This window comes from Dermacentor andersoni, chromosome 8 (assembly GCF_023375885.2).
Source record: "Dermacentor andersoni chromosome 8, qqDerAnde1_hic_scaffold, whole genome shotgun sequence".
Lineage (NCBI taxonomy): Eukaryota > Metazoa > Arthropoda > Arachnida > Ixodida > Ixodidae > Dermacentor > Dermacentor andersoni.
The window spans coordinates 48,626,442-48,643,178 of NC_092821.1; the positions used below are offsets into that span (position 1 = coordinate 48,626,442).

At 46.4% G+C, this 16,737-nt stretch overlaps 1 protein-coding gene across 1 annotated transcript in view; it reads left to right on the forward strand.

Annotated features, from left to right (window-relative positions):
• Window positions 1-7,431, forward strand: part of LOC126526131 (monocarboxylate transporter 5-like) — a 30,987-nt gene extending 23,556 nt beyond the window's left edge. Inside the window, exon 4 of the mRNA XM_050174083.3 lies at window positions 7,202-7,431. Coding sequence (XP_050030040.2) covers window positions 7,202-7,413 — 212 coding nt within the window. The 3' untranslated portion in view covers window positions 7,414-7,431. The remainder of the gene's footprint in view (window positions 1-7,201) is intronic.
• Window positions 7,432-16,737: the final 9,306 nt, after the last annotated feature.

The following is a 16,737-nucleotide window of genomic DNA, read 5'->3' on the forward strand; positions in this document are numbered from 1 at the left end:
CTAGAATACCGCAACAGTCTGCTCCACTTAAGGTTTTTACTTCATCAACAAAAAAATGCACTCACCTCCTTTTTGCGATTCCGAGGGCATGCCTGCGAAGAACAAAATATCGCAACGGAGGTCACTGCAAACTCGACCGCGGAAAGTGCAGAAAACGCGTGAAGCGCTGACGGCTGCCTGACTTTCGTCTGGGACGTGACTTTGTTGCATGCATAACGTTGCCAGCATTAGCCAATCTCAAAGGCCTTGTTGTTATGCCCAACAAGTGCCGGATCCCTCGGAAAATGTGTTTTGTGGGGAACATTCTCCATGGTTGAGAGCCTGCACTAGTCCGCGCCATATATCCTACCGGCTCTTCGTGCACGCAGCCCACTGAAGCACAACTTAGAAAGACATTAGAAAAAGGATCTTTGGAAGCGAAAAAACGTAAAGTCCACTGAGAAATTATACAATAGTGCGTAAGCATTGTATAGTAGGATACAACTTTAAAAGAAACAGCAGTTGGCAACCAACACATGAACCGCGCGGGGTTGTGTTACTCCACCTGCCAATCACAGAAGCGACAGAGGAAAACAATACTGTCCTCATGCGACCTCTTCAAAATGGTGTCATGCTTATACCTCCAGAGCGTCTGCTGTTCTTGAAGAGGCTTTTTATCGGAGGAAGCGATGAGGTGTGCAACAGACATGGACAAAGTATATAGAGTCTGAACATTTCAATCTTCAAAAGTCAGCGGTACAGTTCATTTTACTTTTGACCCCGTTTTACTCATGAAACTTCACTGCCAAATGAAGTGAAACTTGCCAATGAATAGTTGCAGCGAAGCAAGCGTTTTACTTCAGTTCAATAAAGAATTAGGCTTTCACCGTTTCGCTATAATAGACGAGTGAAAACGTATAAAATTACGCGCTTATAATTTTGTTTTTGTGGTTACCATCTTATTTAGGTAACCGGGAAAGTTTGAAGTACGAACTATTTGCAGCCTCGTGGAGGAACAGTGGCTTGCGGTTATGAGGACGTGGGATCGGTCTTTTTCTGGGCGTCCCGTCAAGCTTGCATGCTACCTCCATTGTGGTCTAAGTTTCAGCATTCTTGCCTTGAAAATTTGCGTAGGTTTAAGCCTGCTTCAGCGAAGCCGTGCGTGTTCCAGGCATTGCACTACCACCGAAATCCGCCACCAGCTCCACTGCCCTGATCAGCCTGGTATTGCGCTACCACCGGGTTCATCCCACGTGCAGCGTTACGCTACCCCATGTATTCCTATGGAGCCCGTAGGTCAAGTGTTACAGACGAACAGACAGGCAGATTCCGGGGGCAAGCTCAGCCAAGAATGCCTACAGCATCAAAATAGAGGTGCAGGTCGCCTTTGTCCACACAGCGGCTAAGCAGCAGGGGCGGATCGACGTTCCACCTGCACCTGCCTGGCGCACGTATAGAGGCTACATGCAGCATCTATATCATATGTGCGCTTTCTTACCGAATATATATACATACATATATATAAATATATATATATATATATATATATATATATATATATATATATATATATATATATATATATATATATATATATATATACAGTATTCATTGTAGACTTATTCAATTGCACATTTCATGGCATAGATACGATGGTTAGCATACATATCGCTAGTTGCCGCAGGCGTCTGAACTTTTGTCACTATCGCTAATTTACAGTTAATATGCTATATATATAACTCATTTACAATTTTCTGGATAATAATGTAGGCTCCTTTCGGGACTTCCTGAGAATGTTCTGTAAGGTACATTTTCTGGAAAAGATACCAGGTCATGCTAGGGATGTCCTCAGTGCGTTGGCTACGGGATGAGGACATTTTAACAATTTGAGGACATCTTGAGGATGTTTTTTATTGTCTGGGAAGCAAGCCAGGACGGGACTCGGCCTGTCACGTCTCCATGCGACTTCTGTTTTGTTGCGAGGTGTTTTTCGCACAATGGTGCCAGCTACGCCTGTGTGCCCCTCTTATCTGACCTTGCTATCAGCCCGTGAAGAATTCTACGAGGACGGTGTACGATAAAGAGGAGTGCCGACTCACCTGATATGACGTTACACAGCTTGTGCCCCTGAGAGCCGGCTACTTTGTGACGTAAATCGTAGATGGTGTTGAAACTTGTTGCTATCATATAGAGCTGCGCCACCAGCAGCGGCCCAAGCACGGCGCGGCATGTACCGAAGCATAGTGGGTTTTCTCATTGTCGACAAATTGGTTTGTGTGTCGCCTCTTACCTGGCCTTGATGTGGGCGCCTTTACGCTGTTTCCCGCGCAGCGCCGTGTGTGTCAGGCATTACCGATTACCACTGTTCGTCCCCGCTGTTTATTGCCCTGTTAGTCACCTGCCGTAGTTTGCGGGATATTTTGTCGGTTTTAGATGGATAAAATTTTCTACCTAAGTGTCCGTGTAACGGCAGCAGCTGGTAGACAATGTGATGTTGTGCATATGTGTGCTTTTACTGAAGTTATATTTGTAAAGAAAAATCTGAAATGATAAGCTGTGAACTGCTTCGCGGTTGCATCCATTCAGTACAACACAGAACATCTGGCGTGTAACATTGCTTACTTAAGCGCGATTTGTTATCTTGTCTGTCTTCATGAACTTCGAATTACGGTGTGCTGCTGCCGACATGCAAATCCTGCGGCCAATCTAACATCCCCGGCTACAATTAAAGCTTTTCGAGTGTGGTTACCGCACACTACACAACCTAAGTCTGGGAATTGCAGGAACTATGCCCCAATATCAGTGAAGGCACACCGCAGGCAATCAGGAACGTCCGAACACTTTTGTTTTATGCCAGAACAAGCACAGAACTGCACTTTTGCTCAAGTGATGACCATGCACGTAGAAACAGGCTGGCACCGACGAACAAATTATTGTGCTCTACTTGGACCAGCCAATATGCCGCTATCTGCTCCGCTCAAACAGCGCGCTCTTACAGTCGCGGACCACTTTCTGGGGCTCCGAAGGGAAAGCTACGGATGCAAAGCGCGCACAACTGAGAGCGCTTCTGAAAGGAGTCCTGCGTTTTAATCGACGTCAGTTTAGACTGGGGAAGCGAAAACACAAACACCTTAAGAGCAACAGTTAAACGAGAGAGAACACATAGCTGAGTGCAAAGGTTTACTTATTTTGCGGCTTTTCCCTTCCGCGTATGGGGAAACACGAAACCGTCGCCCGTGGAAGCTGCGTCAATTTAGCATCTGTTCCAAGCAACCAAAAATCACTGTCATACGCTGCTAGACTACTTGGCACGTTAACACATGTGCAGCAGCCATGTCCGCGGAGCTTTCCCTTCATTGCCGCAGAAAGTTGTCCGCGAGCATGCCGCGACGGGTAACTTCAGCATCACAATAATTTTTCACTCTTGGAAAGTGGCTGATGATGTCTTTAAGCGTTTGAAACGCAATAAAAAGAAGAAAAACACACACACCGCAATGATATACCACTTTATTAACTATGAAGTTTTACTTGCGAATACCACGATCTCATCGTGAGGCTCGCCATAGGACCGGGGAGGGGGTGGAGGGGTCTGTAGATTATTTGTGACCACCTGGGGTTTTTAACGTGCACCCAAGAAATCGTACACAGGTACTATTGCATTTCGCTGCCATTGAAATGCGGCCGCCGCCGCCGCCAGAATTTGATCCCAACCTTATGGGATTATCAGCGCAATGTTAAGCCGCTATACGCCACCATGGAGGGTGATGCACCCCTTCTAGTGGAAACAACAGCAAAGCGCGCCATCCGGCCGCTTTAAAGGGCGTGCAAGCTAAGTTTAGCCAGAGTTTTAAGATATGCACTTGCCACGTACCTGGACGGAACAAAGGTAATGTCGTTTGCCATCGTTCCGAGATACTGAAACTATTTATTTCCTTCCGCCTAAATAGATAACCATTATTAAGCATCAATTAATCAATTTCCCAAATATTATAATTAGATGAAATGTGCCGATGAGTAAATTGTAGAGCGACATGAAAAACTCCCGATACACCTTTCTGTTGCTCCCTACGTGCCACATAAAAGTGTTTTTTTCCGAGCGTCAAAGAAGCCCACGGATACGCGCAAAGTGCCTGGAGCGGTGAGTGACGTGGCAAGTTTGCGTGCATTTGCGGGCTTTCACGCTCGGAAAACACTTTTATGAGGCATGTAGTGAGCATCAGAAAGCTGCATGGGGGGTTTTTCATGTCACTCAACAACTTACTCGCTGACATTTTTCATCTAATTGTAATATTTGAGAAACTGGGTAAATATTAGCCTCATTATCTAATTAGGCGGAACGAAATAAACAATTTGAGCACCTCCAAGTGACGGCAAACAACATTGCCTTTGTTCTGCCCTGATAGTGGCATTTCCATATTTTTAAACTAAAATTAAATTATGGGGTTTTACGTGCCAAAACCACTTTCTGATCATGAGGCACGCCGTAGTGGAGGACTCCGGAAATTTCGACCACCTTGGGTTCTTTAACGTGCACCTAAATCTAAGTACATGGGTGTTTTCGCATTTCGCCCCCACCGAAATGCGGCCGCCGTGGCCGGGATTCGATCCCGCGACCTCGTGCTCAGCAGCCCAACACCATAGCCACTGAGCAACCACGGCGGGTGATATTTTTAAACTCTGGCTAAATTTGGCTGGGACACCCTTTATATTTTGATAGCAGAAAGGGTTCTCGACACCGTTGTTTCTCAAAAGTGACCACCGCATGGTGCACATATTTGGCGAACACGTCCCGCAAAGGCGGCAAAGGCGAAAGGGAAGAGAGTACTCTGAACAGCCACGAACAAGAGAGAAGGTAAGCGGAGGCAGAGAGCACGATGGGATACTGAGCGCCTATTATCACTGGGACATTAGTTGACCACACCAAATCCGTTTCAGCATAGGCGAGACGGCACCCTTGCATATTTTACTCCGTGGCCTGCAGCTACACCGGCTATTAAAGAAAGTTGTGGAAAGCAACTGTACATGAGTGACAAAAATATCGGCGAAAAACCTGCGTTACGGCAACTTGACTGGCGCCACCACCTTAAACGAGCCATGATGCAAGTTAAGGCGAGGGCGAAAACATTCTTTTAAAGCTACATTCTTGTACATTCCAGCAAAGAAATTTCATTACAAGCAAGTCTTCATTGACCGTGAGCGCCAATAGCTTTATTTGTGCAAGAACGGTGACAACAGGTCTGTTTCTCACCCTTTGGGAAAGGGGTTTACTTCTAGGACGGTTTACTAGTGAATGCGAAAGACAGAACTACAACATTATTCGCTGCATAATAGGTTCGTAGCAGTCTAAAAAGTACATCACGTGCTTTTGAGCCCGAGAAGATCACGTGCTCAAAACACAACAGTGTGTTCCTGAATTTCTGTACAGGAATGAGCCTTTGATATGCCGGAAGGAAAATTAAGAGTACATTGAAGACCAGGCTAAGGGACAGCTGGCCACTTTTACCCTGCTCTGTCATTTTGTTCTAAGGTGACTGTGTGTCACTAACATTTGTAACGTGTTAAGAAACAGACAATAAGGAAACAACTATGGCAGAGCTTAGCCCCGCTGATTCCGTAAGCACGCATATTTACATCGTGATATCTCGAAAGCTGCACATGCGCGCGTCACAGGCGGCCTTGCACACTTTCATTTATCAAAGGGACGTTTCTATACCTTGTATCCTTTTGGCAATTTCATGCACTCTGTCACGTAATGGAGCACGTTCAACACGCCTCCAAAGTTGATGAAGTATGCCTTTAAAGCTATAAAGGCATGCGTTACCGATGATGGGATGCAACCTCTGTCTTTCAACGCAACAATCTAATGCTGTAACTATTAAGTCCCGATCACACGCATGTCCCTCTCGTACCAAACGTTTGGCACGCACTTATGCAAATTTCTTGCATTACATACTCTCTCGTGACAGCTAGCTGTTTGAGACGATGTACTAGGCTGCACTACCTTCGGTAGCAGCCATTATTTTTCATCTACGGGTATCTAGAAAGTGCGAGGTCCGCCTTTATTCCTACCCTATGAGAAAAAAATTTGGGGGACGCTTAAGCTTCGCCTTTAGAGTGGAACGCGGTAGCTATAAAAGATCCCCAGCTGAGTGCACCTCATCTTTCCCAACTGCAGCTTATTTAATCATAACGTTTACCGGGAAGCGCTGGCGGTGAACGGTATGCACGAAGGCCAGCTTTCTGGTAGGCACGCGTCCTCTTGCCTGGGCTGATCCCGGAGGTTGTGCACAGCCGCGCCAAACAAAAAACATTACGCCATTTTCAGGTTTCTGTTATTCTTTCCCACTTTTAAAATTTATTCTAAGAAGATCTAGCATTAAAGGCATGCGTTGTCAGTGTTTTTTTTCATGATGTTTTTGGGCTGTCATTCAACGAATCTCGACGAATAAATTTGCTAGGAATGTGATACAAGGTATGAGCTACGTCAGAGATAAAATGGTCTAGCTGGCATTATAGCCCGCATATACCGCACGTCATATAGCAAGGCGTGGCATATACATATACCTAAATATATACGGCAATTTTCCCTCATGGGCAAAACCACCGATGCCGACACCGACACCGCGCACTTAACGCTCTCGCGTTAAAAATCATTCCGGCCTCATGATTACAGTGATAGGCTGCTCTCTTGGGACGAAGATGTTCAAACGCACATCGGTCGCGCACTTATTTTTATTGAAGAGGCCTGAATTTAATCAAGACAGATCCCACCCTGGTTCCTCAGTGGCTAAGGTGTTGGGCTACTGAGCGCGAGGTCATGTGATCGAATCCCGGCCACGGTGGACGCATTTCGATGGGGACGAAAACACCCGTGTACTTTGATTTAAGTGCACGTTAAAGAACCCCAGGTGGTCAAAATTTTTTGAGTCCTCCAATACGGCGTGCTTCATAATCAGAAAGCGGTTTTAGAACGCGAAACCCCATAATATACTTTCTGTTTAATCAAGACAGGAGCCTGCCTACCTACCTACCTAACTACCCATTTACCCGGAAAAGCTACTAAAAGGAGGAATAAATGCATCGCATCAAATAACTCCGTCGAAAATCGGGAGCTTTGCCCTGTGTTGCCACTTTCGCATTGCTTCTCCAATGTTTATCATGTTCTGCCGAAATTTGTTCTCCTGTGTCATGATTTCCTTTAGTGCCACCTTTATCTTTGCAGGGTATTTCCGAGATAACCATGGGGACTACAGTGGACTGCTGCATGTAATGGCGGCCCTCAACGCTTTCTTCGTGTGCATTTGGACCGCGAAGCTTTTTATTAGGAGGAGGACAATCTCAAGACTACTATCGAACGCTGCAGCAACCAGCAAAAAGTGTATGACAGATTTTCCGGAGAGCTTGGCTGAGAAAAGATGCAGCGGAGATTATTAAAACTGTTTCTACTACGTCTATGAGAAAGGTCTTGTGAATCGATTTTACGTAATGGTGTCGAACAGACAGAAGTCTACAAGCACAGTCGTAATACATAGTGAGCGAAGAGAGGATCTCTAAAAGTAGTCATTTCACTTAAACAAAATTAGAGTGCACCTGTGCTACATCCAGTTTATTGCACAGTACTACAATAAGCTAAGGGCGATGAAAACGTGTACAGATATTTTGCGCGCACGGACAGCGAAGGCGAAAGGGACGAGAGTACCTTGGAAAGCCAGGAACAAGAGAGAAGTTAAGCGGAGGCTTAGAGCACAATGGAATGCTGGGCGCCTGTTATGGAGGGTGCATCAGTTGGTCGAGCCAAATGCATTGCATCATAGGCGAGTCGGCACTCTTGCATATGTTACTGCGTGGGCTGCAGCTACGCCGAGTGTTAAATGAAGTTGTGAAAAACAAACGTGCCTTCAACAGCAGAAAGTTTGCGGGACGCAGGATCTGCTAAGAAGCTTAATTCTGGCGAAGCGTGATCACACAGTCTCGAATTAAATGTTCCATCATGTAGTAGCCTTAATGCGGATCCCATGCACCGCGAGAATGGATGTAAGCGAAGCTTTCTATGCTGTTTCCTGTGACTGGCGATAACTAGCCGCGACGTTACAGCAGATGTTATGCGAGAGTGGTGAGTTTATGATAAACGTTACCTTGTGTGCACCAGTGCTGTTTATCTGTGTAGTAGGCAAAGCACACGGCGAGACGTGTTTGCTGCAGGCGTTGTTGCGCTGCATTGCTCATAATTTCCAAAAAGGTTAGCGTTTTCATTTCCTCGTGTGGCGAATCCCATCATGGCAGAAGTATAAGTTGAATTATGCGGCATTACGTGCCAAAACCACAATCAGATTGAGGCGCGTCGTAGTGGCATTCTCCAGAATAAGTTTGACCCCCTGGGCTTCTTTACGCGTGCCTAAATCTAAGTACACCAGCATTTTTTTTATTTCAAAAAAAAAATGCTGGCAACGTCGAGCAATGCCACAGGCGCAAAGCTACTGCGGTGGCCACAGAATTGTAGGTATGACGTGCGGCCGCCCCCGTAGTTTTCCCTAGACGCTGCAATACTTTAATACTGCTTTGCGGTTTCATGCTGTGCATCAGTGCACCGCTTGACAAATTTGCGTGGTGTTTATTTTTTAGAAATAAGCTTTACCGTACCTTGAAATGAAATGTATCCAGTTGGTCCGCAAACGCTATCATATCTAGTAGTAGTGTTTCCTCGCCTTCTCTCGTCGCGTTTTTCTTGATGATATGTGGTGTTCTGAGGCGTGAGGCTAGTGTTAATGAGTTCGAAATACAGCGATGAACCACAAGAGCTAGATGTGACGTGGCTGTAAAGAGGCCTTCAATAGCAGTCGCTGTAAAGTTCGTAAATTGAATTTGTAGTAACACAATGGAAATGACTACTGAAGTGCATGAACACGAAATGGGCATTATGGAAACATGATGTCATCTACTAAAGTACATCAGAGAAGCACTATTGCTTCACAGAACCTTTTAAAACCAAGGGTCTGGATGCTTGTGCTATGCAAAACTCTATTGCAGCACCATCCTATGGCGAGATGTGCTACGTATTTCTTCGGCTAATAACATGCAGCACAACATCATTAAACAATCCCAGATCTGCTTTGGCGTGAAAAAAAAAATGTCCACCCATTCCCCTACCGGAAAATGTGGGTAAGCGAAGCTTGTCCTGCGTGAACCCGACCTTCGTCACCGTTAAGTAACCCATCGATAACAGTGCCGAATTGCTTCAGCCTCCCACTCCCTCAGCTCGGCATCTTCTCGTTGCTGTCAGATTGCTTCGGCTCGGGCGGCTCTAACGGCTAGATCGGCGCGCCAACGGCGAGCCCTTTCACGAGAGAGTTCTAGCCGCCACTCGTCGAACGCTGCCCGTTCCTCGGGGGAACATACAATGCGTGGTGCTCCCATCCGTTTTCCGATACTCAACTGAACGAAAAAGAAACCGGCGGAAGTGCGCGCCATACCCTTTCCGGCCCTTTCGCTCCCCGACTGAAGCGGAACGGCTCCGATTTGTTGCGTGCGTGGCGGGTGCACGCGCCTATGCAGCTGGAATCCTTGCCAATGACTCCCGTTCCGGTGCCGGCGCAGCTGTCAGCTCATCAAACCTCGCTTTTCCGCAGCTGCTCTGCTCTGTGAGTAACTGAGTTTTGGCGTGACCATATCGCCACCGAAACTTGTGAGCCAATAGCAGCTGCGCTTGAAAAACAGCTTTGCACCAAGAAACACTACCGGATGAAGAGGGATATATTGCCGGTATACTAAAGCAAAGCGTTTCTCACTCTCAGCTTCTGCTTCCCGACATTCCAGCAGGACGTGAAGGAGGGTCAGCCTCTCACCATATCTGCCACAGGTTGGTCGTTCATTACTCGTCAGCAGACAATTGTTAGTGGCAGGCGTGTTTGCTGAGTCAACAGAACAGCCTATCATTGCGTCATTTTTTTTGTTACGGATGGCCAGAAACCTAACTGGCGCCTAATCAGGTGAAACTTATTGTTCGTTTCAGCGTCCCACAAGCGCTGCTAGTGGCTTCGCAGTTTCCTTAACTGGAAGGCCTTCAGGTTTGTGGCAGGAGCAGCAACGGTAAGATTAATACCTTGCGATACAGTTGATGGGACGATTTCGTGGGGAAGCACATTACCCTCCACTGCGCTATGCCCAGGAACATAGTATATTATATTTCTACGAGATGGACAAATATTGCACAAGGGTGAATAAGGCTCAATAAAAACAGGATATTTGTGAGTTTTTTAAAGAAAAGTTCTACGCTATTAGAGCACTGGAGGAGTCCGATTATTGTCTTCACTAGTTTTAATTTCGTCGTGCTTCACTGCAGAGAATACTGCTTTGGCATCTGCAGTAAAGATGCTCGTTGAAGGTGCAATATGTCAGATTCAGAAGAAGACGGACGAAGATCTGCGTAAGACACGCTAGCATGCGTCAGTGTACAATTCAGAGCATGAGTACTTCGATTGAAGTTCAAGGAATTGCATTAGGATTTCGAACTTTGGAAGGGGCTTCGGGATGATGGGGATGGGGTCTTATGGCGCAATGGCCAGATATCGCCCAAGAGCGCCTTGCATATGGTCATGAGTTCTCAATAAATTGTTTATGAACTGAAGAAATGTGTGAATGGTGGATGTAGCATGGCTGTAGACAGGCCTAAAATTAGTCACCGAAAGTTGCGTGAAAAATTATAGAAAATCATTACAATGCCCTTAGATGTGAGCTATGACAATAAATGTTTTGTAATCAAGTAATAATATAAGAAATCTTGTAAGTCAAAGTAGTACTGGTGCCTCAGCAGGACGCTTTGAACGCAAGGGCTCGGAGGCATGGACTCTGCGTAAATGCTAACGCAGCAGCCATCTCCGGAGAGAGGATGTGCTACGGGTGTATGGGTCTGATAACTCGCAAAATACCGGCATCTTCAAGAAACTGTGAGACTAACCTGTGGTCAAGAAACGGTTCTATTTCAAGGAACATTGCTTGGTGGAAAAGAACGTGTTGTTCTTATAATAAGGGGAACTATATTTTTTTTCTTTGAGGTTCTAATTCCCTGCATTCTATCAAGACATGGAGTACAGTGGGCGTCTCGCCACACATACTGTAGATAAAAGATTCATTAGCAGTCAGGAGCTGAGTGTGCGTATACGTGTGGCCAATTCTAAGACGGTAAAAAATGACCTGAGTTCATCGTGTTTTCGTAATCGGTGGCCAACTTCCTTGGTTTGCATAATGACTGAGCGTTTCACCGTCCCAGGTACTTTGCCAACACCTCCTTAATTTATTCCGTAGGTAAAGCTTTAAACCTGTGGTGGGGATAGCTACGCAAAAGGTGCCAGCTTTCGCTGTAATAGACGTGGCGATACTGTCGGCAAGAACATTACCCTCGATGCCTCTATGCCCAGCCACCCAGCATATTATTACTTGATATTTAGATGCATAAGCCAAGCAGATCAGTGAATAGAGGTTGATAATTACAGGCCATTTATGTTTTTACGGCAACATTAAAGCTTTCACAACGCTTAAAGAGCCTTATTAAAGCCTTATTGATTTTCAGTCTGTCGATGAGTTTCAACGCCTATAGTACTGCTGCATTGGCATCTGCCTTGAAAATGTTTGTTTGGGGTTAAAGTGTATCGTATTCCGAGAAGGACCGACCGACTTCCGCATAGGAAACACCACCATGTGACTTTCATGCATCGGTGTAAATTTCAAGCCAAGAGTACCTCGACTTTAGCTCTAGAACGTGCAATTGAGTGTGTGCATCTGGCGCGTGTATTATTGTGACCTCTATAAGCGATGTCTCAAGTTCTACCACTTGCCATTGTCACGGCGGTAGCAGCATCGCTGGAGTCATAAGGCGTTGCTCAAGTAACGTAGTGTCAATTTTCTTTGCTGACCTTTCGGACACATAGTGAGGAGGGCTGCTTCGCTGTAGCTTGGTTATGAAATTGTGTGGCACATTTGGTATCGCATATGGCAGAATAGGTATGATGTTCACAGTTTGAATTTATTTTCAGGAAATGTGCAAAACTGGCATAAGATCTCTCAAGGTAACGGGATCTCACGCTTGTTTCTGCACAGAGGCTTTCTACAGGGCGTGCCCTTAAGGCCGTGGTCATGAGGCAGATTCCTAAATGGTGAACAAGACCCAACACTTTAAAGCACTGGGCGCAGCAGACTGATAAACTACCGCACCGTAGTGAAATCATGGGCCGAAAAGGCCCCTATAAGCGTTCAAAATACGTTTGCGGTCACTGCTTCATGTTGTACGCGATAATAATAATAATAATAATAATATTAGTAGTAGCAGTAGTAGTATTCAATAGTAATATCATTAGTGAAAACAGTACATTTATTGAGGCCTGCCAAAGCCATTGAAGTCTTCAGTTGTAGAACCCGACAGCCAGCAAAACCATACACGGCACATTAAAGTGTAAACCCCATGCAAGTGATTTCTCGCGCGACAAGCGACACGAGGGAGATGGCTGTCACATTCACTCGTCGCCCAGGGGTGCGATCTTGTACGCGTTCCAAAATCGGACGGAGGTGGTCCGTTCTTTACGTCACGAAATGGGTGGTCCGTTCCATTGCCTTCGTCCGATAGCAGACGACACGGAATGATTGACAGCAGGTATCACGTCACAACTGACGTCATGGTGTTCGTCACGCTTCAAATTTACCAATCGTTTGTGGCTCGGTGGAACAGACCGCCTCTGTTCTATTTTGGAACGCGTACAAGATCCCACCCCAGAAGTCAAGCTCCAAGCGAGCGACCGTTTCGCGCTACGAAGGAAACCCATACGGGTTCCTAGAAAGAAAAGCCTCGCAGTTCAAGAAAAATTCGTCCTGGTTCGGGACTCGAAGCCGGGACCACCGCCTTTCCGGGGCAGCCGCTATGCCATCTGAGATAACAAGGCGGATAGCAGATGGCAGGGCGAAGTCGAATTTCTCAACAACTCGAAGCAAAGGCAAGAGTGTGACGTAATAGTTGACGTAAGTAAGAGTTTGACGTAAAAGCAAGAAGCCCTTGGAAAGGGGAGACAAAAAGGAAGTGCATCAAAATAGTCAATAAGTATATTAGTTTATTTTTAATACAAACATTACTCCGCTGCAAGCCATTCTCCGTACGCCCTATAGATGAAAAAGGGAATCTTGAAATTATGAAAACCTTTTCATGTAAAACCAAGAGAAGGCGTGGGAAACACTGACACATAAAAATGATTATTGCAGCCGACAATGCTCTTCCCATATTTAAGTGCGGTATACATTGTGTTTTTATTACTACACCTTAATGATGGTCGTCGAATATTATACTAAACCAGAAATAGTGAGTTTGAGGAAGTTTCATCCCGAAACGTCCACAGCCGTTAAATGTAGACAATGAGCTCCATTCAGGAGAAAAAGGGTCAATGTCACGTAACATTTCATATGAATGGCGAAGCAGCCTGTGGAATCGCAGTCTGTTATGTGAAAGAATGCGACTGCAGTAACTCGATAAGAAATCAAGCTTTTTACAAGGATTGTGTTTTTTGATCGAGTTGTGTTTCATTATTTTTCATTCCGACTTCCCCTCCACAAAAGTCCCTAACGTGCGTACCATGATAGCTTCGAAAGCCTTCTTGCATTACTCCAATTCAGGCTGTCAACCAAACCTGACTCATAACCGCGGCTTGTATAGTCACGTGTTCGCTACTTGCTCTAACCTCTGCGAAACCGGTTGATCGAACGTAAGGGCCAACCTATATGATGAGCAGAAAATTATGAGGTCGCCATTATTTTGCCAGCTGCAGCGGAAAGGACGGATGAGTGCGTGACCTGTAGCATTGCCAGCTGCGCGCAACAAACCATGTCTCACGTATTCCGATGCCAATTCAAGTACACGTGATAGCTGAGTTTTTAAACACGTGATTTCCCGTAGGTGGTCTAATTGTGGGAAAGATCTACCATATTTACTCGCACAATTCCAATGCTCGAGTCCCCCACATTGGTCGTTTTCTTTTCTGAGTAATCTTCCTACCCTTGAAACACAATTTCACATGACTATATCCTTCAGGAGATATCGGCCTTGAACTTAGGAGTTAAATTCTTCTCCTTCGTTGCATCCTTTCTCGAGAGCAGGACGGCCGCCATAAAGTTGAGGCAATCAGTCTCGGAATATTTCACACTCGGAAAAAGGGGTACTCCTCAAGGGGCAGCTATCTCACCCCTTCTGTTTAATATAGCAATGCGCAAGTTGTCGGAAAGCCTCGCAGCAATTCCTTACTTAGGTCACGCATTATATGCTGACGATATTACAATCTGGTGTCCTGGAGGATCGGAGGCTACGGTCGAACAAGCTCTGCAGGAGGTTGTGGATGTTACGGAGTCTTTCTTGTAAGGTACGGAACTGGCACTCTCACCTGGAAAGTCGGAACTCCTGCTGTACAGACAGGCTAGACGAGGTGCTAGGGAACTCACCCCACTCCATCAGGTGCCCATTAGCGTTCGTACTAGAGATGGGCACACCATCCCGAGAGTAGACTCTATCAAAATACTAGGGCTTTCAATAAACTCAAAGGGATGCAACGCTAAGACTATAGCCCAACTCACCACGATAACTGAGAACATTATTAGATTAATGATGAGAGTGTCCAACAAGAAAGGCGGCATAGGAGAGGATATACTCCTTAAGGCTCACCATGCTTCCTCATCAGCCATGTCATTTACATAGTCGCGGCCCTCCATTGGACGAAAACGGAAATAGATAAATTAGACACGCTTATGTGCAAAAGTATAAAAAGGGTGATCGGCGTGCCAATCACGGCTAGCACAGAGAAACTCATGACATTGGGAGTACACAACACAACTTCACAATTAATAGAAGCACGAAGATCAGCACAAATTATGAGATTATCAAACACCAAAGCAGGCAGAAGACTTCTGGATGCGGCAGGCTTCCGTCCTAGCTTCAATCAGGGAAATACCTCGCAACTCAATATTCAAACAAGGAACTCCTTTATTGTAGACCCTTTTCCAAGAAATGTCCACCCCCACCACAATAAAGGTCGAAGGTTGGCGAGGGCTAGAACTTTCTTAAAGAACGTATCCGGAACGGAGACCTTTGTTGACGCGGCGCGACACGCCAGTGCCAACAAGTTCTCCGTAGGCATAGTCGATGACACGGGAGAACTCCTCTCGGCAGCCTCGCTGAAGACCTCCTCGGTCGATGTGGCGGAACAGGCTGCTATAGCTCTCGCATTACTGGACTCAAAACGCACTACGTTGTACACGGACTCCCGAGCAGCCTTCGCATCGGGATTGATAGCCAAACAAGCAGCCAGGATTCTTAACGGCAAACACCCCTCTGACATTGTTCACCACATAGTCTGGTTCCCAGCTCACATGGGAGCAGACGTATTACCAGGTCACCTGAACCCCATTGAGGTAGCCCACGACCGTGGGCGAGGTTTCGTATGCCGCGACGGGATGGTGTCTCGGGTGAGTTCGGGAGAGCTCGTCGACAGTGATCCGCTAGTTACTTATCATGAAATCACCTCTCATTACAGAGGGAATAGGCAGAGTTTTCCTTTCCCCCATGATAAGCTCAACAGGCCACAAGCTAGCACGCTCCGCATGCTCCAGACGGGGTCGTACCCCTCCAGGGGCTTTCTGAACATGCTCCACCCGGAGATTGACCCACTCTGCCCAGATTGTGGCAGTGAATTTAGCTCATTAAATCACATACTATGGCAGTGCCCTGTGTTACAGGATTTTAACAAAGAAGAAGACTGGACGAAGGCCATCACAGACCCGAGACAGGACGTCCAGCTCCTGGCTGTCCAGAGGGCCCGTGAACGAGCGGAGAGGCATGGCCTCTCTGTTCCGACATGGGACTAGCCAACGGCTGGGTAGGGACCTGCAAGCCCCCGCTTAGCTCCTGAGGACCCCAATAAAGTATCTTACTAGTACTACTACCCCTGTACTTATATTTAGGTGCACGGGAAGGAGCCCCAGGTGGCCAAATTTAGCGGGAGTCCCCACTACGGCGTGCCTAATAATATCGTGGTTTCGACACATAAAATCTCACAATTAAATTTTAAAACTTTAACCCTCAAGAGCACGGCAAGTACGCCGGAAGTGTGCGTAATGTCTATCCCAATAAAACAACCTCACCACGCGTACTATCCTGCCTAATTTAAAGGGATGTGCGTATACTATTTATTTTAGATGAAGTCCGATACTGCCAAAGATATACCGAGCCGAAGAGTGAAAATTCCATGCCAAAACCGATTGGAATAGGACAATAAAAAATCAGAATACGCCTAAGCACCTCTCATGAGTTGTGGATGCAATAGCTATAATGTCCCATTGAACGGCGCTGAGAGGTCCTTCGAGTATTGCGCTGCGAGTAACATGTACCATAGCGGTACGTGCCGCCCGAGCCAGCGAGCAGCAACAGCATGCGGGGCCAACGACGCATGCCACCGACGGGGCGAAGCGTATCGGACCACGCGTCGCGACTATCCCTGACCCCTAACGCTACGCATGGCACGCAGTTGACACAGCAGGTGTTCGCCCGCTCTGCCGATGACTCCTAGATTACACAAAACGTGCGCACTTCGATCCAGGACGCCATGAAATCTTACGTGATTGGCATAGAATCTTAGTAATGGGGATGCTTCCGAGTAATCCGCAGTGATTTTGGCGTCCCAGCTTTCGCAATGCCGGGCTTCACAATGGAAATTTCGGTCCGTGTAGCTTGGCGTC